The sequence below is a fragment of the Abrus precatorius genome, unplaced genomic scaffold, assembly GCF_003935025.1.
Source record: "Abrus precatorius isolate BTA unplaced genomic scaffold, Abrus_2018 Scaffold1, whole genome shotgun sequence".
Classification (NCBI taxonomy): Eukaryota; Viridiplantae; Streptophyta; class Magnoliopsida; order Fabales; family Fabaceae; genus Abrus; species Abrus precatorius.
In genome coordinates, this window is record NW_020874291.1 from 2510036 (window position 1) to 2536944 (window position 26909).

At 30.3% G+C, this 26909-nt stretch overlaps 2 protein-coding genes across 4 annotated transcripts; one reads left to right on the forward strand and one right to left on the reverse strand.

Annotated features, from left to right (window-relative positions):
* Positions 1–2691: 2691 nt before the first annotated feature.
* On the forward strand, positions 2692–24930 carry LOC113856880 (increased DNA methylation 3). 2 transcript variants are annotated; one of them, XM_027488679.1, is made up of 5 exons: positions 2692–2697; positions 17754–17757; positions 22736–23698; positions 23924–23986; positions 24447–24488. In XM_027488679.1, exons 3-4 carry the CDS (start codon positions 22759–22761, stop codon positions 23935–23937), a joined length of 954 nt encoding a protein of 317 aa, XP_027344480.1. In that variant the 5' UTR covers positions 2692–2697; positions 17754–17757; positions 22736–22758; the 3' UTR covers positions 23938–23986; positions 24447–24488. The 2 variants fall into 2 exon arrangements, with proteins under 2 accessions (XP_027344480.1, XP_027344473.1); XM_027488672.1 differs by lacking the exon at positions 23924–23986 and having other exon boundaries at positions 24444–24930.
* LOC113856871 (protein RETICULATA-RELATED 1, chloroplastic-like) lies at positions 4726–13059 on the reverse strand. Of its 2 annotated transcripts, none has more exons than XM_027488660.1 (8): positions 12583–12672; positions 7203–7367; positions 6988–7080; positions 6795–6910; positions 6275–6373; positions 5876–6181; positions 5602–5766; positions 4726–5435 (listed from the first exon to the last, which is right to left on the reverse strand). In XM_027488660.1, the coding sequence occupies exons 1-8, from the start codon at positions 12670–12672 to the stop codon at positions 5153–5155; spliced, it is 1317 nt and encodes a 438-aa protein (XP_027344461.1). In that variant the 3' UTR covers positions 4726–5152. The 2 variants fall into 2 exon arrangements, 1 of the variants encoding a protein (XP_027344461.1); XR_003503051.1 differs by having other exon boundaries at positions 4728–5435; positions 5602–5822; positions 12583–13059.
* Positions 24931–26909: the final 1979 nt, after the last annotated feature.

The window sequence follows — 26909 nt, forward strand, 5'->3', positions numbered from 1 at the left end:
TATCATAGGAGAACTATATACTAAAATATCATCAAAGAATACCAAGAAATTTTTTTTGAGAAACTCTTTGAAAACATCATTTATGAGGATTTAAAATGTGGTAGGGGCATTAGTAAGCCCAAATGGCATAACTAGCCATTCATAATGGCCTTGGTGAGTTCTAAAAGCAGTTTTATGTCTATCCTCAATAGCAAAAAGGATTTGGTGGTATCCAGATCTTAGGTCAAGTTTGGAAAAATAATGGGAGCCATATAACTCATTAGTGAGTTCATCAACTATTGGAATTGGAAAGCTATCTTTAATTGTGATTGCATTTAAGGCTCTATAATTCATACAAAACCTCCATCTTTTTTTTTTACCAATATAATTGGTGAAGAAAATGGGCTGGTACTGGGTGCTATAATGCCTGCAGCAAGCATCTCTTGCACCATAGTTTCTATTTGCTATTTTTTACTGTGAGGGTATCTATAAAGCCTCACTTTCACTAGTTTTGCATCCTTTATCAGTGGAATGTTATGGTTATGAGATCTTAAATGAGGTAGTTCTGTAGGCACAGCAAAAATACTTCTATAATTATGCAGCAACATGACTAATTCTGGTTCCATATCATCAAGTAAGTTAAGCCATTGATCTTGAGGCATATCTTGTTGCTTGTACTGCAAGGTAAAAGCCTCATCTATAGCATGAGTATTATGCATCCTTCTTAGTTGATTAAATTGAGCAGGACCTGGCAATTGAGGATGATCACCATGTAAAGTGACAAATTGATATTGTGTAAAATTTTAAGATAAACTTGCTATAATCAGAAATGTGAGGGCCCAATGTAGCAAGCCATGCAGTTCCAAGTACCAAATCAGCACCAGAAATTGGTAAGAGATACACAGGAAGTTTTAGCAATTGACCTTGGACCCTGACCTTTAGTTGTTTCATGATGACAATCACAAACTGTGTTGCCAAATTAAACAATTTTGAATTGAATTTGATACAATAAAAAAGAAATTATTAGGGTACAAATAGGAATTGAAATAAGAAAGAAATTAATAAAAAGTGAAAATAGAATAAAAATGAAAAATGGAGCTACAATCGCAAGATTGATAAGCCAAAAAATGATCGCTACAAGAGTCTTGACCTTTTGATAAAATCAAAGAAAATTGACTCACTCAAGAATCTAGAGTCAAACACTCTCACAAGAGTGTTCAATCTCAATTTGTATTCAAAACTAATTAAAAGTGTGTTTATAAGAGCTTATATATGTCTAATGCTTGTAAATCAATACTAACACAAACTCTAATGGTCTTCTTGTACTAACAAGCCTAAATTCAAATAAACTAAATAAAACAAGAATATTTTATCTTAAATAAAAACTCAAAATAAATAATGACTAATATTAAAATAAATAAACTAAACATAATAATTAAATCCTAATGAAACTCATTAGAGTCCAAATTCTCTAAACATATATATTTAATCATCTAGGACTTTTCTAACTCCAAATTAAGCTCACTTTCAAATAGAACAACAATAATCTTTTTCAAGTTTTTATTTATCCTCTTTGCTCTTGCCTTTTGTCATTGGTCTTTGAAGTCCTTTCAATGCCTTTAAGTCGTTGTCTTCAATGGACCTTCCGTGATTCTCATTATTTCACCAATCCTTCAGCAACTAAGGAATTACCATTTCCCACCAAGACTTGGAAACTAGGAGCAGGTTCCACTGGAAGTTTCAGACAATTTGCAATCCTTGGTTGCAAAAAATTATCTGATCTACCATTATCAAGCAATATCTGAACCACCATGCCATTAATTGTGCCTTGAAACTTCATAGTTCCCAAGCCAAAGGAACCTTTTAATGCATTATACGACAAATGACGATTCTGATTCACAGTGTCTATCACATCTTCCATCTCAGGAGGAGGATAAAGGAGCAACTCTGAAGTATCCTCATCATCCATTTGTAACAGCAAGTATTGCTTATTAGGACACCGATGAGAGGGGTGAACTTCTCATCACAAGCGTAGCATAAACCTTTCTCCCTTCGTATCTGCATTTTTGCTGCTGATATTCTTTTGATATTTCCAGATTTCGGAAAAGTGGAATTGGTATGGGTAGTAGGGTTTGGAAGTAAGGGTGGCAGGCTAGTGGATTTGATGGATTGCGATGAGGTTAGGTTTGTTTTTAGGCTAGTGTTTGGGCTTGTGTTTTGGTCTTGGTTCCGGAGAGGGTAAGTACCGTGGAGTGACTTATGTGTAGGGAGATATTTTTCTTCGAATAACTTGGCCAAGGAATGTTAACAGTTACCCCATCCATTACCGTAACGAAAATGGCGGCATTGTTGAAAGTTTGCTGTGGGCTATATTACACCACTTTTTGTACTACTCCTTATCTCCTACGACAGCGCAAGTAAAGAGTTTTTTTTCATCTCAAAATGATTTCTGTGAGGTCCATTGCTTCAATTTTATAATTCATCGCTATTTTGTAGCATCCAAACATCGCGTGTAAGTGTTTGAATTCAAGCTTCAAGTCGATTTCTAAGTAGGCTGTCACTTCAATTCCTTTTAGGTTCACGATTTCTGGATCATCAACTCTTCGAGGTAAATTTTCTTAAAATCTGTTTATTATGTTTTAATTCATGATTCATTAGGGAGTTTGAACTTCATGGTTAAATAGGTATATTTTTCTTTTCTCTTCAACATTCCTACTAGTTTGGTATGAGAAAAGCAAGTTCTTGAAGTTGTCAGAACAATCATCTTCCAAATCCTCAAGAGTTTGGACTAGGATAGGAGAGAGGTTAATATTGAGTTCATGAATAGTTTGAATTAAATTAAAAAGAGAGAACCCTGAATCTCTCATTTATTATTGGTTTGATATGATTCTGTTAGTGATGAAGTGATGACAACCATGATGTGAAAAAAATGAAAATACTCTTGATTTTTAATTTGATAATCATATTAAATGAAGATTTAAATTTAAAGGAAATTGTTTAGAAAATTTGTTAAAAGAATTATAATGAATTTAAATGAGATTAAATTGAAAACATTAATTTAGATATTTATATTAAGTAAATACGATGAGTCTATAATTATATTTCTTTGACAATTAGGAGAGATTACCATTCTTAAAAGTAAATGATTCTATGTTATAGAAAGAAATAAAATTAAGTAAAACATAGTGGAAAAAAGGAAAAATTAGAATTAAAATAGATAGGAAAATTGACATTTCTTTAGGTTTAATGTTTTAAATTTGATTAAAATAGAAAATGTTACCTCAGAATTGTGGGATTGAAGTCATAGGTCGATTTATAAAGTTATTCTTCCATCATAATTGTAAACATAAACGAGAGTTTAGAAAAACTTATGAAAAAACTAAAATAAATTTGGAAGAAGAAACAAAGAACTCAATCTAACACAAAATCAAAATTAACAAAAAATGTTAAATTTAAAGGAAGTTCAAAAGATGGATCCTTAATTTTTCAAATTACCTCTCTTTATATAGAAGCTAACCCTAAAATAAACCTAAACTAAAAAATTTAGAAAAAAATGGGTTATAAAGTATAATTAGACTCAAATCCTAATTGTAAACTATTAATGGATACTAATTATTGTAACATCGTCATAGTGTAACTTTAAATGTTCATAACTTTCAACTTAGAACTCTAAATTTATGTCAAATCAAAATTTTTTGAGTTAACTTTCAAACGCAATAAAAATTAATGTAAAACTCCACCAGCATCAAGAGTTATAATCAAAATAGTGAGCATAGGTTAAAAATATAAAAATGCTAACTATATTTCTATTGTAATGATATATGAAGTTCATATGTCACCATTAAGCGGATATATCGAATTCACCTGATACCACTTGACTACCCTCTTCCTATCATTCGTTCGTTATAAATTTTCTTTCACACTTACTATTTTTTATTTATATCCATATTTGTAGTTATTTTTTATTTAATATTTATATATAATATTAAATAGTATTAAATAATATATTTATTATTCTATACCTTAAAATACATAATTATCTATTGCTATACATTTATAAAACAAAATAATAATTGTTTTATGTTATACTTTTATAGGTTGATTTATGTAAATTATATTTAAATATTGTAATTTTAAATATATATTCTTAGTTCTATTTTTTATTTTTATTCACAGATATTTTTAAATAACTATATATATAATTTACTCAATATTATATTAGTATAGTTAACATATTTTATATATTAAAGTTTATTTTCTAAAAATTAAAATAAATTTGTGAATAGAGGAAAGAAAAAGAAAAATCATACCCAACCTTGCAAAAATGATGAAAGTAAAATACTTTGTCACCGTATTTCAAAAAGTAAAAAATAAAAAAATAATGAGAAAAGAAAAGCAAAAAAGGAACAAATGTGAAAAAAAAAAAAGAATACAGGCAAAAAAAAAAAATACATTGGATGAAAAAGAAAAAGCACAAAGCTATGATTCAGTAAATATAATAAAGCCTAATTAAAATTAAATAATATTTAAAATAATGTTACCACATTTTTATTCTCATCTTCAAGTTTTTTTATTTTTAAATAAAAAGTTGAAATCAAGTTTTTTTTTTTTTTTTCAAATTTGAGCTAGATTTTAAAAATGTTTTAAAAAAATATTTTCTAAAATCCAAGTAAAATGAAAATAGAAAATGAGCAAACTAAGTAGATCATTACGTTTTCATTGCCAGAAATAAAAAGAAAAAATGGACGAAAATCATAAGTTGAATTTTATAATCAATATGATTAGGAGTCTCCGGAACATAAGCTGGGGACATTACATGATCTATGACTTGAAGATCATTGACTGGAGAGGAGTATGTGAACTACATTTTTTAGTCTGCATTGAAGTTACAAGGACGTCAGGTGTTTGGATCAAGGGAAGAAAAAATACTTGCTCTACTTTATTTGAAAAATTAAAAATATATAGTACAGATTCAGGTAGCAAAACACAAAGGATCGATACAAGAATCCCTAAAAAGAATTTAAAAACATAACCCTCCTCAAATTTTAGTTAATGTGAAGAAAAATCTTGGTCCACTAAAGTGGGGAGCAGCCAGTAACCGCCAAGGACACTCCAGTAGTAGCAAACTCTAGCAAACAGCAAAATTGGATGACTGCATTTACATCAGAAGAAACTAAGCTGAACCTGCAGCAACCTTCTTCCGAACAACCCTTTTTCGCCGAGCTTTAGGTGTAGATTCTGCGCCAGCCCCATCTGCATTCCCTTGTTTGATGCCCAGGAGCCCAAGCCCAGAAACAACTGCATTTTTTGATATAAACCATTTTGAGGACGGCTTTTCTATATTCTCAGAAGTCCTGTTGTAAGCTTTCAAGAGGTCATCCGACTGAGCCAGCGGATCTGCCTCAACTCCGAGCCAGGCACGCTTAGAAGTTTCTCCTAATTGAACGTTCAAGGCCCTGCACACAATTCAGAATAAAATGCTCAAAAAACAGGCGCATCAAAACTCCAAAATACTTTCTTCCTCTGCCATATAAAATTATTGGCAGATTTGCTAAAACTAAAGTGGTAAAGCAAATTCAACAATACCAACGAACAACTCATTTGGTACCGCAAAAGGTATACCTGAATGCTGTGCTAAAGAACAATGCAACTCCAATAACATCAAAATGGCTCATCATCGCGCTATCAAATCCACATAACAGTTGATATCTCAGGTTAGCATAAATTCCAAGGAAAGCACCGTAACCAAGTGCATTGCTGCTTACACTTGGGACTGTCACAGATAATCTGCAGATGATTCAGGCATGACATATGTAAAGAAAAAAAATTAGTATTAAGAACTCCTAATTTGACCAAACATGCTATTGAACTTAAGTTGGGTTCCAACCCTGTATACCTTCCTTCCTTTTTCCTTGCCAAAGTGTTTGACAATGTACCCTGTACTGCACCAGCACTCAAACCAACCATGCACAACTCAGCAGCCTTGAACAAAAAGCACTGAATTCTCTTTTGCAAGTCAAATTCCCTAAGTGGATAGCTCTTTTCAAATATGTTGTTAGGAAGCTTCTGCAATGTATTTTGTAAATCAAACCGAAAAGTGTTCCCATATGATCGACAAGGTGCAAGGGACCAAACAACTACTGCATTGCATGTTGCTGCTGTGAGCACATTGATAAGTGCAAGATCCCACTCCTGCTTTATCCTAGAGTCAAATTAAAGTTAACAGTTATTACTTTAATTCATCATAAGAACACCAGACAAACTTCCAAATCATTTAAAAACAAACAGAACAAACCTATCTTTTCGATTTTTAAACTCCCACCACACTGAGCATCCTATTGTTGCAACCTCCTCTAATAGAAACCTATACAAGAATGCAGGATCTGCAAGCAACCTGTGCAATCAAAGATTTATATATGATGAGATAGTAGTATATAAAACCATACACTCCAAATAGAAAGTTCAAACAGCAAAAGTAAAAGCATTCATTTCATAAATTTTCATCATGCTGCCGATTTGACCATAAAAATTAGATGTACAATGTACTTTCCATGTATGCAAAAGATATAACCCTCTTATACTATCAGGGGAAAGCAGAAAACAAGGTTAAAGCTCCGGTTCCGTCATTGAGAAGTTTTTCCAGAGAGAACTGTCCCTCTCTTTTGTAGCTTATCATAAAGAAAGGTATTTAAACCAAAAATGGAAAACTAATGATTCAGAAGAAAAACCATAGGTTGAAATTTGAGGTATTAAATTCCAAATTTCTTATATTTGTGTAAAATTCTGGAAGACAATAGGGACATAATTGAAATTACCTTCCTATGAAAGCCCTCGATGGTGCTTGAGGAAGTTTTCGGGAAATAAACCTACTGGTGGTTGGCCTAGCATTGATTGCTAGAAATTTTACCATTTGAGCTGAGCTAACCAACCCCTTAAAGCAAAACTTTAGTCAGTATGCAGCCGTATGCTTCACAGACTAAAAGAAAATACAACTGAAAAATACAGTACCATTTCATAAGCTTGCCGAAACCCAGCAGGCAAATCCATCATAGTCCTTTGCCATTCATTTAACACAGCATCCACAAATTTTCGGTCAAATAACTGCAACAGGGACAAAATAAATTTCATTTATTTAGGAAATGCAAATTAAAGCAATAAAAGGTTGTATATGTTTTACAGAAGGGGGAAATTTCAAAAAAATACTATTAAATGATATACCTAACCTCTTCAAGAAGTATCCGTATCCTAAACAAGCCACCCTCATCTCCCTCATCACCATCATCAAAGTCATCAAAGTAATCATCATCATCACCATCATCATCACCTCCATCACCACCACCATGGTTGATTTTTTTTCCAATATCTCCACCACCTCCCCCAACATCTAGCTGCCAACAAAAGCATGAAAATGAATTTCAAGGTACTAACTTGCAAATAAAGATAAAAATGAACTCAACAAATCAAAGCTGATCACCCAATACAAACATAGATCTCATGCAAACTACACTGAAAGTTTAGGTACAGTAACGCAACCCAGACACTGAGCTTAAACTAAATATCATTGTTTTATGCATTCAGAATAAACAACCTTAAAAGGGTACTCTCATTAAGGGATCCTGCATACCATAACACATTGACTGTCTAGCCTATTTCTCATTAGACATTAATAATTTGAGGGGATAACATAGAAGGAGTAATGGAAACCTTTTCTTTCTTAGAACTTCCAGTCAGAAAATTGCACCTAACTTAAATATTAATGGAAGTTCGAAATTGGGCTTTTAAAGACAAAAAGCTCAAAAATTAGCTAAGAAAAAAAAATCACACATTCCAATAATCAAGAATATCAAACAAGGATAAATTGAATTAATTAATCAGTCAGCTCTTTTTTCTGTGAAATCCTTTTTTCTATTAAAGGAAAAAAAAAAAACTATAATGATAATATTATTATCTTTAAGAACTTTTAAGCTTGGTTTGAGAGTTGGGTTTTGGAAGGGAAGGGGAAGCCTCATATCATGATAGTCTTTATTTGGGAGTTTTTAGATGAGAGAGAGGTTTTATAAACCATAGTTGTCAACAGCGTGCGACAGCGGTGGTGCATGGCAAGGCAGCTTTTGGCCTGTACAGATATGGCATAGCAGAGTGTTTTTGCTGTCATGACCATCGCAACTGTATTTGCAGCCCAAAACACAGCCTTTCACGGGGCCACCATAGGGAAAGTTACTTTCTACCCTCAAAACAAAGTAATTTTAGAGTTTTATGGACAAAAAAAACTTTTAATCTTTTATAAACAAACTGATTTTTCCTACTTGCCCTTATGATGGACAGTCTTTAAGGTTTTTAAGGGTAAAATAGTCTTCTCAGTTTTCAGATCTAACCTCACTTTTTCCTGCAGTTTTCTTCTTCCTTTCTCTCTTCGACACCCCTTCCGCTCATCTGCTTTGCAACTGGAGACACATGACAAAACCCCACCTTCTCTGTTCAAAGCTCCTCTCATCTCTATCTCTGTTCTGCTTTGCAACAATCTCCAATCCAGCAGAGCCACTCATCTTTGATGACTTCTCTAGCAAAATCTACTTCCTTTCTTCTTTCTATTCTATGATTTACAGTCCTGCTTGTGTTCTTTCAGAAAATTCACTTTCTTTCTTCTCTTTGTCTTTTGTTGATAATTATTCATATGCTATTTATGCATTTTTTTTAGCATTATATACAAAATTACCTGCATATTTATATATTTTATCTCCATATAAAAAACTTTAAAATAGCAGTAATCCCACTATGTGCTATTCTGCTTTAGCGTTTTGAGGATCATCCACTACACCCTGCTATCTAAGATTAACAATTATGTTATAAATCCTCCTAATTCTATGTTTTTAAATTTTCTCAATTTAGAAGATTTTTTATTAACTCTCCTTTCTTCTCCCTTCTCCTCTCCTCCCTTACCCTTCAAATCATTTCCTTCTTTCCCCCTCCAAACTCCAAAACAGTTTTCGTGGTCAAAATAAGAAATTTGGTATGAGCCTACAAAGCACAGACTTCAACATGACATGGCTTATGTTAAAAATATAGGACAACAATACACACACACATAGTAATTAATAAGCTTCCCAAAAAAATATTAAGATATTTTACAATGTAAGTACTTGGTTTCTGTAAAAAAATGTCAAACAAGATAAAATTATATCAGATTAACCTTATGAAACCAATACACTAGTTTTATATTATTTTCTATGATAACAAGCTCTACTAAAAAGAATAAGCACTATTTACCTTATATTTGAAGTTTGTGTTTATTAAAAGTTAAAAAAATTGAAAATTTAGTTAATATCAGTATGGGTCCATCTATACTGTAGTGTAGGTTTAGGTGGTGGCCAAAAAATATAGAAGTGTTAGCTCAAGTGTCCGAGTCAAAAAAATTAATTGAACACCTAATAAGGAGTGTGCAACTCATGTCGAACAAGTGTTTGAGAAGTATCGATGTTAGAAACATGTAGGACACAATGACACCTCAAACAAGAGAGGTGTCCATGCTTCATAGGTACATGCTATTGCTGATGCTGATTATAGCTGGCGTAATCATAAAAAACTTGTTTTCTCAGGAGCTATTACAAGCTTTTGATAATCTTAACAATTATTGAGTGGGAACAAATAATTCAACTAAGGTAGCTGCCTAGAGATACCACATGGTTCTAGGCTCAAGTAACAACATATGTTGCCAAAATGGACAGCAAACGTGTTATTGGGAAAGACCAGTCAGTCAGCCTGGACATTTCTCATATGTAATCGATAATCCTTTATGTAAACAACATAAGTAACGCTTTAAAATATTCAATCCAATCTCATTTCAGACTCAATACCCGTTATAGTTTTTATGGCACAAAAGTAAAAAAGGAAGAAAGAAAAATGTGTAGAATTATGAGGAAAATGAATGAGAAATGAACTCAACATTATTCCATAGTGACAGTACATTTATGGTAATTCAAATAAAACAGAAACAAAGTAACTAAAAGATTTTTAACAAACTTGGATAACAAACTAAATTATTCCAAAAAATATAGAAACTCTTATTAACTAAGATACAGGTACAATAAACTGAAACAACAAAAAACAAATGAAAGCAGTTACAAAAGCATATTGTTAACACTTCTTATTTTTTATACAGCAAACTCTATTTTATTTTTATTTTTATTTTTTTTGCTATTTAAATTTGTAAAAAAAACTAGACTTGTTGTTAGGAAAAATCTTGTGTTCTCTTTTTGTTTCAAATTAGAATTAAATAACATCCTTTTTTGTCACAGAACGTGATTCAATGTCACTAGTCTTAAGAAATTTCTCCAATCATTAACTGAGTCACTCCGATAATAGTTACAAAAATCAGTCAACTTAAAATTTTCACTCCGCTTAAAGTTGATGCCTGAGTTACGAGTGTCTTTGAAATATTTAACCACCATTTTTGTAACCTTGAGATGTCTTTCATTTACACTTTACATGAAACAAGAAAACTTACTTTCAACACTCAAGATATCAAGATGAATTGTTGTGATATTTTCTTTGTCTGAGAAAGTTGTTTGCTCCTCCTCCAACAGATTTAGAGTAAAATTGTTTCTTTTCATTTTTACCTCACAAGCAGTAGCTAATTCAGGACTCCATTTACTATCATCACGGATAATTTCATTAACTTCACGAGCAAAATCATGTCCCTCATTCTGAGCTTGTATACATGCTTCAAGAGCTACTTGATTAGCTACAGCACAAGGTGCATTTCTCCAAAGGTGTCCTAGAGTTCCTCCGCCAAATTGGAGTACGGAGTCATCTCCATGAAAATATCTTGATTAACTTCATATTTAATCAAACAATGTTTGTCTTCAAAAATAACTTTAAATCCTCTTTTAATCAGTTGACCAACACTTAACAAATTTTGATTAATTTCAGGACCAAAAGAACATCATGAATTAATTTTATGCTTGAGTAGCTTGCTATTACAATTGTCCCATTTCCTTTGACTGTGATGAAATCACCAATACCTATTTTGACTTTTGTGATGTTGGTCGACATCAAATCTCTAAAAAGCTCTTTGTTATTAGTCATATGGTTAGTGCAACCACTATCAATTAGCCAACTTTTATTTGATTTAAAGTCTGAGAAACAAATAGCAACATATAAATGATCTTCTTCCTCCTAATAAAAAATCTTAGCTTCTTCATCTCAGTGTTGGTTTTTATTTTTGCATATAACACCATGTCCCATTTGGTTGTATTTACTGCATTGTGTATCAAGCTTCCTCCAACATTTGAAAGGAAAATGGTCATTTTTTCCACAATGGTGACATGGAGGATAATATTTTTTCTTGTATTTTTCATTTTCATGATGAGTGACATGTAACTCTCTCAACAACACCCTCTTGTCTCATCCAATGCTTTTGTTCTTATGCTTGTAAGGCATTTAACAGTTTCACCAGTGTGATTTTTTAAAGTGGTGATTGTTGCCTAAAATCTTTTGGGCACCATTACCAAAAAATTTTCCATAATTCTAGAATAAGAAAACTCAATGCTTAGTAATCTTACTTTGTTAGCTATGTCAAGCAGCCTGCGTGAGTATACTTTGGTTGCCTCAAATTCTTTCATTTTCGACATATTCTTCCTTGAGATAATTCCAAATTGGCTTTGTTGCTTTTAAAGTCGTGATCTTGGTGAAGATAGTTGTTAAAACACCAGCAAAAAGACATAATTTTGCCTTTTCCTTCCATGTTTTTCTCTCCTTGTGAATTTTTATTTGAATCAGGGTAAGATAGTGCGAGAGCAGAAGAACTTCGTAATCCTCTTCAACAGTTTTCCAAAGATCCAAAGTCTCAAGGTAAGTCTCTATTTTGATAGCCCAAGGATCAGAGTTTTCTCCATCCAAGACAAGGGGAGCAACTTGTGAGATATTTGATTCAACATCCATTTTCATAGATATGTGAGAAGATAGCTCAGATACCACTTTCTTAGTTTTTATGGCACAAGAGTAAAAATTGAATAAAGAAAAAATTCATAGAATTGTGAGGAGAATGAATAAGAAATGAACTCAACTTTATTCAATAGTGATAGTAAATTTATAGTAATTCAAATCAAACAAAAGCTAATTATCGTAACCTAAAGCTTTTTAATAAACTTGGATAAGAAACTAAATTATTTGTAAAAATGTAGAAACTACTTATTTGACATCCAATAAACTAAAACAACTTAAAGCATTTACAAAAGCATATGGTTAACAGTAGCAATCAACAAAAACACCTTCAGTCAAGTAAAACCTAGCTTTTCAAACACACTTTTCATCCCTAACAAAGCATAATGCAAGACACTATTAGGCAAATGAAGCACAAGAAACAAAAAGAGTAAAACAAAAATTGTTATTGTCTATTACAATGACGATGATTCAATTTTCAATAACCTCTTATTTCGAGTAGTAAGCAGTTGGAGAGTAAAAGTTAATTATCCACCCATAAACAAAAATGAAAAAGGCAAATAAAATAAAAGAAATGATAAAACTAAAATAAAATGATAAAAGAAACGGAAGCTTTGAAGAAAACCCTAAACAGGTGAAAGAAAAGAAGGAAAAAGGAGTTACCTTGGGGGAGGATTGGGTTTGCTTTTGCGTTAAATCAAGCTTTGATTTCTCCAAGGTAACGGCACCGAAGGCACCGTACTGGCCCTTCATCGAAGTGGAAGAGGCGGACGGCGCTGCAAAACACCGCTCTAAGTGAAAGGTTGTGTGGCTTTCGACATGGGAGGCGAAAACAGAATGGTTTCTTCTTCTTGGAGCAAGGTGGCGTGAATTGGAAGAATTGTGGTTGATTCGAGAACTCCCCAAGAAGTGCAAAAGAGAAGATGAACAGAGAGAGTGAGAGGGTCGAGGGCGAAAACCCATGAAGCGAACCGGAGAGAGTGGGGTTGGTCTCCTCTGTGATTCATTGAGATGGCAGAGAGATGAAGTGGTTACTCTCAGTGACTCTGCTGCCATTCTTTGAGCCTCTTCTCTGCCTCCACAGTGTTTGAGCTGAACAAACCCACCCACTGGAGACCCTGGCCTCTAGTGGGAAGGACTAGATTTTCTATGTCAAAAGATTTTCTTATATAATTTTAAATTGTTTATATAATTTTTTTTTCTTTCATTGTTTAGATAGTATTTAATAATTTTGACCCAAATTTTATTTTATAAACTGGTTATTATTAATTATTTGAATGAACAAATGCTTGTTTCATAATTTTAGTAGTGTATTAAATAATAGTTATTTTGAAAAGAAAAAATAACCGAACTGGTCAATTTGAGTTAAAAAATGATGCTATTTACATGCATCCCATCCAAGAAGAACTAAGCACTCAGCGCCCAGTACAGGAAAATATTCACAAACAGCTCATTGGATGACTTATCCTGGTGTTTGCTATTTCTTCTCTGGTGACATCCCCAAGCCTCTACCCTTCACTATTCTCCTGTGCTTAAACAAAATATTCAGAATATTTTAGATTCTTTTACTTTTAATGTTTAACATTTTCTTAATTATTAGATAAAAATATTAAATATGTTTTATATTTTTAAGATAATATATAAATATATTTTTTGTTTGATATACATGTTTGTTATAAATTATTGTAAGTGAATGCATGTATTTACCTCCTCGTATTTTGTATATCACCTACTATGTTTCATATATAAACATATTTCTAGTTATTTTTATTTAATTTTTTAATATATATAATATTAAATAGTATTAAAAATTTATTAACTATCTTATAAATTATAATATATAATTATGTATTTAATATATTTATAAACAAATTTATAATTCTTTTTATGTTATATTTTTATAGGTTAATTTATGTAAATTATATTTAAATATTGTAATTTTAAATATATATTTAAATAATAATATATATTTATATATATAATATATTCATTATTTATTAGTATAATTGAGATATTTTATATATTAAAGCTTATTTTTTAAAAATTAAATAAATTTGTGCAGCTCACGAGCAGTGTAATTAATTCAAAATATAAATAAAATAATAATTTATTTTTTACTTTATCTTTATGCAGTTTATATGTAAAATTAATTAAAATGTATTATTAAAATTTATTTTAATAAATATTAACTATATCTTAAAAATATTTTAATTATTATCACTGATATATTGAGTAATTATATTTTTTAAAGTTACTCTAATGATTTATAAATTATATTAAAATATAATTACTAATTAAGTATAAAACAATTTATCCTGACATATTTAAAATAAGTATATTTTATTTTTTTAATCGTAATTTTTAATTATAGTAAAAAGTACACATATATTAAATTAAAAAATTATTAAATATAATAAAAAATTAAGATAAAATCAATATTTATCTTAATTATTAAGTGTTAATTTTAAAAAATAAGTTTTATTAAAATTATAAATTTATAATTTTATCTTAATAATTTAATTTTAATTTAATACTTTTTTTATATTTGTATAATATATAATAATTTTATCCAATATAATTTATATATTAAAATTAACTTTTTTAAATTAAAATAAATTTGTGCAATGAACGAACATCATGACTACTAATATATTAATGTATTTGTACTGATTGCACAAAGTAATTACAAAGCATTTTGTCACATATATTTTATTTTAAGAAAATCCTTAATTCATTGATTAAAATAGTCCGGGTTTTGTACTGAAAATAGTAGTGTAAGTGCAGAATATGCTAGTCCATTAACTGTGCAGAAAACATGTTAATGCAGAGTGTATTTAACTAAACTAATTATGCAGAAAATATGTTAATGCAGAATGTGTTTTGATCAAGTTAACTTAGTTATACAGAATTTGTGTGCGGTGCAGAATGCTTTAATCCACTTAGTTATACAGAATTTGTGTGTGTTGGAGAATGTTTTAATTCACTTAGTTATGCAGAATGTGTTTTGGATATTTAAGTATGCAGAACCTATGTGTTTTAGTTAATCCATTGGGTTATATATATATAGTGCAGAACATGTTGGTCAGCAAGTTGTGCAGAATGTGTCTTAGTTAGGCCCTTGTGCAGAATGCAATATAACCTGGCTGCAGAACATTTTTAACTTCCTGTTGGTTTAATTATGTATACATGACTGTTTAAGTCAGAGTCCAGCTTTGCTGAAATGGTTAATTGTTAATCAAGCATGGAAATACTTTGCTGAAACTGAAATGGTTAAAGTCCCTTAAACTGTGTATACTACAGACCTAGACCACCTAATTACAAGTAGGCAACCCAGAGTGAAGATGGTAAGATAATCTAGGTGCAAAACTAACGATCATTCCTTGATATATAAGCTATTAAAACATGCTAAAATACAGATTTATTACTCAACGCATTTTCTATTGCTGTGAGTCACTCTTCTCACTGTTTCTCCTGCTTAGAAACATCACTCCACACACTAGACTACACATTTTCTCACTCTAATGCTATTTTATTTTTTTTCCCTCAATTTTATATACCTAGTTTTTTATTTTTGTTTTGGAATAATTATGAATATATATTAACTTCTTTGTGCAGAGTTTTGATTCCTTAATTAGAAATTACAAATTATTAATATATTTCTAAAATTATTAGGAAATTTCTCATTGATTTCATCATTACTACTTACTTGGGTCTTTGGGACCTGGTGTTAAATCTCATGATCCAAAATGTTCTGTTATTCAAAGACACATGGATGGATTCCCTCCCTATGCCTTGAGTGATTTGGGACCTTCCTATGTTAGCATTTCTTTCTTTGAGAGATTGTATTACTAGCAAGGAGAGGGTTATTTGGTCCATCTGTTGGTGTTGTGGATATTGGTTAGTAAAGTAGTCTATCTGTTCGAGTTTCCTTACCAGGAGTCAAAAAAGATTACTGTATGTTGTTCCTCTTTTTATTTATTCTGCTTTTTCCAGTCTTTTTATTGTCTTTGATTATCTTTTGGAAGGGTTTTTATTTAATTTATGAGAAATGAAAATGGCCCTTCTATGCATTGCACTATAGCCTTTTTTGTATGAAAAGTCATGCATAATTACTGAATGCTTGTAGCCAGCCTGCTTTTCTTATGGGCCTCTGTTAATCATAGTTGTTCTATTAAAAACAAACTCATTTATTAGGGAAATTTTATGAGTGATGTTGTGGGCTGCAAAAGTTACATAGCCCCTTCAACAAAGAGGATAAGCCTAGGAGTGAAGTTCATGTGACCCATATATCATGTATGCTTTTGGTATTGCTGAGAACAACTATTGAGGTGAAGTCTTTTAATAGGAATATGACGATTAATGCCATGACAATCACTCCAGAATATAACCATTGTCTAATGCATGTTGCTTCAGGATCCTTAAACTCTATGATCTGCCTGGTCTCATTCTTGTGTTAGATAATCCAGCAAACTTCATCTAATGATAAATCCATAACTCACCTAACATGCACGCCTGTTTTTCATAAAATATTCTTTCTTAATTGTTCTTTTAAATGAATTATCATCATACTTTGCTGCAGCCAGGTCAGTTCCGTTGTGATATTGAATTAGATGGGAGGGTTCAGATCAAAGGGGTGCTAACAACAAGAACATCTCTCTTCAATTTGTATGCCAGTTGTCAAGAAAAATTCGATGAAAAAATATCATTTGAATTTAATTAACTTCTTCTGTGCCATTCAAATCTTTTACATTTACACATGAGAAAAATCTCTTTTCTCCTTTCTTTTAAGACTTCATTAAATGTTTAGTATACTTTGATTACATCGTACAAATAGATAATCCTTTGTCTTTATTTTTAAATACATATATTTTGCATTGAAAATAGTGTTGAGTATAGCATAAGGAGATTCATAAGGCCTTGTTGTTGCACCTAGATTCAATTGCAAATCACAACTAGCTAACTACACACATTATTTGTTAAGAGGTTTTATCAAGGATTACTTTAGAAATGATTCTAGGTATAAGATCTATAAAATAGATCAATGTTATAATCCAGATGCAATAAAGAAGCAAGGATGTTTAAATTAAAGTGAGAGTTGAAGCATGAGAAGAGCTATGAATGATTGATATAAAATCTAAACTATAATAGAGATTTTTTAAATTCTCTTTCAACACAGAACATTTGAATTTCTTTTTATTTGACATAAAAATTATATAATTATTTTTTTTAATATTTTAAACATGTTTTTTTCCCTATACAAATACATGCAATGTAAAAAATTTAAATTATTCTATCTAAATACGATTTAAACTTTTGTTTGAGAGTTTAAAAAAAATATTTAAAAGACAAGAAATAAGAGAAAAAGGAAGGAAGGATAATAAAAAATCTTTCAAATAGGATAATAATTTTTTTAACATTATTTTTAAAAAATATATATTTCTACCAAAATTTTATAATAAAAAAAGATTCATATTTTATTTGAAACAAAGGAAAAGGAATAAGGGTACAAAAAGAATGAGAAGAAAAAAAAGTAAAAAATAAAATAAAATTTCTCATTCTGTAAAGAAAGAAAAATAATTTTTTCCCACCAAAATAAAGAAAACTTTAGAAAGATGGGATCATTATTATCTATTTGTAAAAGAAGAATATAAAAATAAAGGGGTGACAAGTGATAAATATTCTTCTTAAAAATAAATTATAATATATATATATATATATATATATATATATATATATATATAAAAAGAGAAAGAGGGATATTAACAATTAGCTTCAAAAGTATGTTATTAAAGTAAGTTGAAGGTAATTTAAACCATTTTTGTATCAACCCTTAGCCAAGTTACAACCAAATAGTATTAAATAAAATATTTAATAGTATTAAATAATATATTTACTATCCTATAAATTAAAATATATAATTATGTATTGAATATACATTTATTATTTTACCAATATTTTTTAAATAATATATATGTATATAATTTATTCACTATTATATTTGTATGTTAACATATTTTATCTATTAAAGTTTCTTTTTCCACAATTATCATATCATTTATTTCTCACAAATTTTCTTCCTCAACTACTATTTTTCATTTATATTTATATTTGTAGTTATTTTTATTTAATGTTTTTAATGTATATGTATAATATTAAATAGTATTAAATAATATATTAAATATTATACAAATTAAAATATATAATTATGAATTGAATATACATTAATAAACAAAATAATAAACTTTTAGTTATATTTTTATAGGTTGATTTATGTAAATTATATTCAAATGTTATAATTTTAAACATATGTTCTTAATTTCCTTATATGTTCTTTATATATATATATATATATATATATATATATATATTCACTATTGTATATGGACGGATAACATATTTTATATATTACAGTTTATTTTTAAAAAATTAACATATCATTTAGTCACTAAAAATTTTCCCCCACTTACTATTATTTATTTATATCCATATTTATAATTCTATTTATTTAATTTATTAATATTTATATAATATTAAATATTATTAAATAATATATTAACTATCTTATAATTAAAATATATAATTATGTTTTAAATAAACATTTATAAAAAAATAATAATTCTTGTTATATTTTTATAGGTTGATTAATGTAATATATATTTTTAATTTTTATATTATTTTATAAATTTTTTAAATATATATATATATATATATATATATAATTTATTTATTATTATGTTAATATAATTAACATGTGTTATATATTAACATTTTTTTTCAAAAATAAAAAAAATGTGCAACGCGAGCATTGTAACTAATTTAAAATATAAATAAAATAATAATTTAATTTTTAATTTATATATTTATTCATATTTATATGTAAAATTAATTAAAATTTAATATTGAAAATTATATCTATTAAATATTAAAATATCTTAATAATATTTTAATTATTATTTATAGTATATTGAATAATTATATTCTTGAAAGTTACTAAATAATTTGTAAATTACATTAAAATTTAATGTTTAATTAAGTATAAAATAATTTTTCTTGACATATTTAAAATAATTATATTTTATTTTAATTATAGTAAAAAAATACACATATATCAAATAAAAAAATTAATTATAATAAAAAATTATGATACAATTAAAATTTATCATAATTATTACTCGTTAATTTTCTTAAAAAAATAAGTTTCTAACAAAATTATAAATTTATAGTTTTATCTTAAAAATTTAATTTAAATTTATCACTTTTTATATATGTTTATAGGATATGATAATTTTATCAAATATAATTTAATATTAAAATTAATTTTTTAAAATTAAAAGAAGTTTATACAATCAACATTATCACTAATATATTAATGTTTTTTTACTGATTCTGACGTATGAAGTAATTACAAAGCTTTATATATTGAAAATTATATAATTTTTATGAAATTGATTTTTTATTTTACCGGGAAAACAATGTGTCACATACATTTTATTTTATATGAAACCTAATTCATCAATTAAATTTTTGTTTGGGCATGTTTATAATTAAAAGTAAATTTTTTTAAAAAAATTCAAAGAAAGAAATAAAAGCTGAAGATTATTTAAGGGTCAAGTTGCAGCACACTGTGTCACACAGACACTTCAAAATTTCTCGTAAGTCTCGCTGATCACCCAGCTGCATGTTCACTTGAATGTTTTCACCTTGTTGGAAACAGAGAACTTGAAGCAGGTAAGTCTTCTTCAATTAAAACTCCATTCTCATCTCACTGCACCTCATTTTCAGCTCTAACGGACCAGAGGAACCGTGTTCTTGTTAGGAACCAAGGTCACCTCCAAGAAAGTTGAAGGAACCGAGGCTCAGTAAGAAAGTCGCACCACCAAAAACTAATCACATTTCCTCTTCTTCACCGCAGAACTACGAATAGTGTAAGGGTGAGTCCATTACCCTGTTTTGAACACATTAGATCAGCCATGCATGTGTAGATTTGTGTGTTATTATGCTGTGTGATGGATGTGGTTTGCATGCCCCTTCAAAAATCACTTATCTTTCATGTTTTCTGCAATATGGTAGCCTCGTCAACCTTGGAATCTTGTTAAAAACATAGATTTATATGTGAATGTGAGGGAGCGTTGCTGAACCCCTCTGTTTTGCAACTTGGTGGTCTCGGCCAGCAGGATAAATTGCCTAATAAATGGCATAAAAATGTTATGCTTGAAAAGCTGTGATATTAATAAAACATACTTGAACTAGGACTGAATGACTGCGATACAACTTCCTTGAACTGTGTTGTGTACCTTGGCCTTGTTTCCAAAAGTCAACAATGAAGAATTGATGATGAGGTTAATAAATTATTAAAGTGTCCCTTTAGAAAAAATGAGGGGTGCTGAGAGGAAGGAGAGGGAGAACTTATGTCTTAGGGTAGTATGAATAGGATTAAACCAAAACAAGAGATAGGTAACCAAGATCCATAACCCTTGTGAATGTACAATTTAACATTTGGCAATCCAATATATTGAAGTAATGGATTAGGACCTACCTAGGAATGGAGATAAGTAACTGTTTAAGGCATCCAAGTGTGGAGACCGAGAGGTAATATAGGGAAAGAGGAATCACCAAAAAGGAGAGAGGGGCAAGACAACTTAGAAAACCTCAATAAAAATGGAAAGGATTAAATTGGATATTGAGTAAATGAGGCTTTAATAATCGTATTAATCTCAACACAGAATTAAGTTGCTATAGTGAAAATGCAATGTTTAGGGTAATGATAGATGTTCCTTGCTGAAACTATGATGATGTAGTGTAAGTACAGAATATGCTAGTCCAGTAATTATGCAGAATGTGTTTAAATAAATTAATTATGCAGAAAACATGTTAATGCAGAATTTGCGTGTGGTGCAGAATGCTTTAATTCACTTAGTTATGCGGAATTTGTGTGTGGTGAATGCTTTAATTCACTTAGTTATGCAGAATTTCTGTGCGCTGCAGAATGCTTTAGTTCACTTGATTATGCAGAATGTGTTTTGGATATTTAAGTAAGCAGAACCTATGTGTTATGCAGAATGTATCTTGATCATTTGATTATGCAGAAAATGTGTGTAATGCAGAAGTGTTTTTGTTACCTAATTATGCAACCTATATGTGTAGTGCAGAACATGTTTTAGTTAATCCATTGGACTATATATATATGTAGCTAGTGCAGAATATGGCTTGATCAATTAATTACGCAGGGCGTGTGACTTAGAGCAGAATGTAATTTGGTCAGCAAGTTGTGCAGAATGTGTCTAGTTAGGCCCTTGTGCAGAATGCAAGTAATATAACCTGAGTGCAGAATGTTTTAAACTTCCTGGACTGTTGGTTGAATTATGTATACATGACTGTTTAAGTAGGAGTGCATGGAAATACTTTGCTGAAAGTCTGAAATTGATATGGTTAATGTCTCTTAAACAGTGTACACGACAGACCTAGACCACCTACTAGGAAACCAAGAGTGAAGATGATAAGATAATCTAGGCAAACCTAAGGACATGAGAAGATAATTAGAAAAATTCAGAACATGAATATTATTAAAATGAATAACATTGTGTAAGAGTACAGATAATGGAAGTGCAAATACTTGGCTGAATTAATATTGAGAAGGGAAAAAACTCAATGGAACAGTACAGCAACTAGTGGGATTGTAGAGAAGTACAATATGACGACGTAGTTTGTAACTTTTCTAATAGGAAGAAGAGTCAATAAAACAAAATGGAATATAAATGGGCTGAATTACAGTCCTGGATCAGAATCATCACAGCTACTTCATCACCTAAGAAATTAGAGAGAATGATAATAATTTTCCAGAAAGGAAATGAGTTCAGGGAATCAATTCAAGTGTGCATTCTTTTCAGCATTTTCATCTGTAGTCATCTCAGCATTAATTTTCTTCCCAGCACATTGTAATGCAGTAATATATAGGGAGGGAGAATTGTGTGTACATGAACTGTGTGTGAGGTCTCTGTATTTCTGTTTCTAGAAGGGAAATTGTCTGGGTTAGGCATGTACAAAATGACGCAAATGGCAGAAACTGTTAGTGCCCTGAGGGAGTTAAATGAATCATGCTTGTATGATTAATTATGATTGCACTGATCCTGTATTTTCCCTTTAGACGAGGAACAGCCTTGGTGTATTTCTGAACCATGTTTGACAAAGATGAGGAAGTATTATTATACTTGGAAAGGTTGATATATCCTCCTTGTGTCCGCATGAAAATTTTCTGCACTCCATTTCCAACATATGCTTACCCCGACCCAGTCACATATCTTATTTTATGGAAAACCCTTAATTCATTAATTAAAATTTTTTTGGGCATGTTTATAATTAAAAATAATTTTTCCTTAAAAAATAATCAAACAAAAAAGTAAAAGCTGAAGACTTAAGGGTCAAGTTGCAGCACATTGTGTCACATGAAGTAATGTCAGAAGTTGCAAGTCCAGCATATAAGAAGTGAGAGTGAATATTGTGATTTGCCGTACTCACTCATTCACTCTCTTTGTCGCTTGCTTCCAATTTCTCTTTTCAACGCGTTTTCTATTGCTGTGAGTCACTCTTCTCACTGTTTCTCCTTCTTAGCGACATCACTCCACATACTACACTTCACATTTTCTCACTCTAATGTTGTTTTATTTTTTCCCTCAATTTTATATACCTAGGTTTTTTATTTTTGTTTTGGAATAATTATGATTATATATTAACTTCTTTGTGAACAATTTTGATTCCTTGATTAGAAATTACAAATTATTAATATATTCCTCAACTGTAATCTCTCTGCTATTTTCAGGTGAACGTGAATCCACATCACTCATGGATTCGAAAGGAAATATATATAACAAAAGGTCTGTTACTGATAATGATAGTGATCGGAAATTTCTCATTGATTTCATCATTACTACTTACTTGGGACCTGATGTTAACTCTCATGATCCAAAATGTTCTGTTATTCAAAGACGCAAGGATGGATTCCCACCCTATGCCTTGAGTGATTTGGGACCTTCCTATGTTAGCATTTCTTTCTTGGAGAGATTGTATTACTATCTACTTAGAGATGCTTTTCCTCAACTTATCTTAGATCTCAATATGTTCCATATGTATCTAAAGGGAAAATTATTTTTACCCACCTCTCACTTCACTGAGGATAGTCCTCAGTTCACAAGTTTTTTCCCATTGGATCTTCACCATCAGATATGGTATCCTGATAGCTTCAGAATAGTTAAAGGGGTTGTTTTAATTGATGATCCTTCCGTGCTGTGCATCAAAGAGGAGAATTTAAATAGATTCAGGTCTTTAACTGGTTCCAGCACTTTGAAGTTAAATCTAACTGAATGCCTGCGTTTTCAACTTGACCTGCAAACAAGCAAGCCTGGTGGTGGTAATTGCATGAACAAAGTGGCAGAGACAGTTCCAAATGGTGGATGCCAATCATCAAAGTTTCAAGAAGAGCCCAAGCAAAAGTATATTGATGATACTCTACCAGTGCCAGAATTTCCCCATGTCTATAGTACAAGAAATAATGCCAAGGGAGATCCTTTGAAGAATATGTGCAAATCTGATGGGCATGGGCCTACCTTGATGCCCCTTCTCTCTGTTCCTGACACTGATGACTGTGACCAAGATTCTTATCCTATTTTAACAGGGACAGCAAGGAGAGGGTTATTTGGTCCATCTGTTGGTGTTGTGGATATTGGTATAAGTAAAGTAGCCTATCTGTTCCGAGTTTCCTTACCAGGGGTCAAGAAAGATTACTGTATGTTTCTCCTCTTTTTATTTACTCAGCTTGCTTTTTCCAGTCTTTGATTATCTTTTGGAAGGGTTTTTATTTAATTTATGAGAAATGAAAATGGCCCTTTTATGCATTGCACTATAGCCATTTTTGTAGCCTGCTTTTCTTATGGGCCTCCTTTAATCATAGCTGTTCTATTAGTAACTAACTCATTTATTTGGGCAATTTTATGAGTGATGTTGTGGGCTGCAAAAGTTAAATAGCTCCTTCAACAAAGAGGATAAGACTGGGTAGTGAAGTTCATCTGAGCTGGTATATCATGTATGTTCTTTGTATTGCTGAGAACGACTATCCCCAGCTTGTTTGAGGTGTAGGAATACTTTTAATAGGAATATGATGTTTAATGCATTACAATCTTTTACTATATAAACAACATTCTAAAATTGCTGGTGCCGAAAAAGAACATGATATGTGAGATGCCTATTACAACCTCAGGAATTCATTTTACCTGATGTTTGTTGGAAAGAGAAAAACTGGGGAAAGCAAAAGATAATGGTGCAAAGATGACCATTTTCTAATGCATGTTGCTTCAGGATCCTTAAACTCTATGATCAGCCTGGTCTCATCCTCTTTCTCTGATTCTTGTGTTAGATAATCCAGCAAACTTCATCTAATGATAAATCCATAACTCACCTAACATGCATGCCTGTTTTTCATAAAAAATCTTTCTTAATTGTTCTTTTAAATGAATTATCATCATACTTTGCAGCAGGTCAGTTCCGTTGTGATATTGAATCAGATGGGAAGGTTCAGATCAAAGGGGTGCTAACTGGTGGAAGAATTATAAAAAAACAATCACGGGTTTTTGAGATGAAAAATCAGCTGTTATGCTCTTCTGGACCATTCACACTTTCATTTAATCTTCCAGGACCAGTTGATCCAAGACTCTTCTCACCTAACTTCAGGTCTGATGGCATTTTTGAAGGAGTTGTAATCAAGCACTAACAAGAGTTGGGTATCTAGCTTTTGTAATTCTAAATTTCCTTAAAAGCAAGGCCCAAGATGTTTTCTTGCAGGAAGCCTGATCGCTTCAGATGCTATATCTGTCCTCTAAATTATTAAGAAACTAATTATGTTTGAGTAAAATTAGTAAGGAAATAGAATGATCTAGTTAGTCTACAAAAGAGTTTGCATGTATATGCAAGGAAGCATTGATTTTCTCTACTTAAAGGGTGAATGTGTAATTGAGGAGTGGGGATTGGAGTTGGTGAATGTCATATTTGTCTAACTCTGTTTTATGGTACAACAATAACATCTCTCTTTAATTTGTGTGCCAGTTGTCAAGAAAAATTTGATGGGAAAATATCATTTGAATTTAATTAACTTCTTCTGTGCCATTCAAATCTTTCACATTTATATGAAAAAAAATATATAATTTCTCCTTTCTTTAAGACTTTTTTAAATAAATATTTAGTATACTTTGATTACGTCATACAAATAGATAAGGTTTTGTCTTTATTTTTAAATACATTTATTTTGCATTGAAAATAGTGTTGTAACTTTAGGGCATTCATAAGGCATTGTTTTTGCACCTAGATTCGATTGCAAATCACAATTAGCTAACTACACGCATTATTTGTTGAGAGGTTATATCACGGCTTACTTTAGAATTGATTCTAGGTATAAGATCTATAACATAGATCAATGTTAAAATCCAGATGAAATAAATAATGAAAGAATGTTTAAAGTGAGAGTTAAAGCATGAGAGGAGCTATGAATGACTAAGATAAAATGTAAAGTATAAGAGAGGGATTTTAAAATTATCTCTAAATACAAATCATTTGAAAATTTTTGTATTTGACATAAAAATTATCTACTTAAATTTTTTTAATATTTTAAACATTTTTTTTTTACTATACAAATACATAGAATTTAAAATTACTCTATTTAAACACAACCTAAAGTTTTGTTTGGAAGTTTAGAAAACAGGAAAAAAAGAAAGTTTAAAGAGCAAAGTAAGAGAGGACAAGGGAGAAGGAAGGAAGCTTAATAAAAAAAAAATTAAAATGGGAGAACTTAAAACCATAAACTTAGAAAGTTTTTGAAGGGTTTGTCATCAAATAAACATTCTCCTTCCCTCCCTTTCTCTTAAAAAAACTATATCCTAAACTAGGCCATAAAGTATTTCTATTGTATCATCAAAAATAAATTTGATTTGTCTAAACTCATTTTAAAATGTCATTCTTAAACAAAATTAAACTTCTAAATATTTTATTTTTTTAATTTTTTTAATATTACTTTTAAAAAATATATATTTCTACCAAAATTTTATAATAAAAAAAAGACTCATACTTTATTTAGAACAAAGGAATGAGGGTAAAAAAAACAAGGAGTAAAAAAAGTAAGAAAAATGACATTTTTCTCTTCTTGAGAAGAAAGAAAAACAATTAATTTGGGTCTCAAAAATTTTCTTCCAACCAAAGCAAATAAAAAACTTTACAAAGACCATACCATTATTATCTATTTGTAAAAGGCTTGGCCATTTTTGCCACCACCGTTAATGCATATTTTAATATGCAATATTGATAAAAAGGACCACTATATATACCATTTTATAATTGGGTAAGAAGTCATAATGTATGAAGTAAGATCTCTTTGGAATATCATTGATTTTAGGTGTTCAACGACTCAAATTCAATTGCTATTTATCTCGATTAAGAAAGCTTCACAAATACCTTGAAAATTATTACACAAGCACTAATACACACATATTTAATGTGAAATTTCTAAAGAAGAGTGTGAGAGAATCAACAAATTTAATGGTGGATCCACACTTGGATTTGCACCCAATGTGTTGCTAAGGGAAGTATTCTCAACACTTTCAAGTTTTTTCTTTTCTCTCCTTCTCTTTGATGATGATTAATGGATAAGTTTGAGAAAGTCACATTATTTAGTCCTGTTTGCTAAAAAGCATGTCTTCAATGTCCTCTTGATAATGTGATTTATTCTAAAGTGTGTGAATTTAAATGTGTGGAACCCTATTTTATATAGTAGCAAAAATCAGAACTAATCAAGAATTTAATTCTTTAAAAGATAATTAAGAATAATCAATCTTTTTGCTTACCGTGTTCATTCTAGGTTAAACATAGAAATAGTGAGGGATTGGGAAAAAAAAATAGAAATGTTCTTGCTTAATGATAAGGCAATATTTTGGAGTGTTTAATGGGTTATTCTT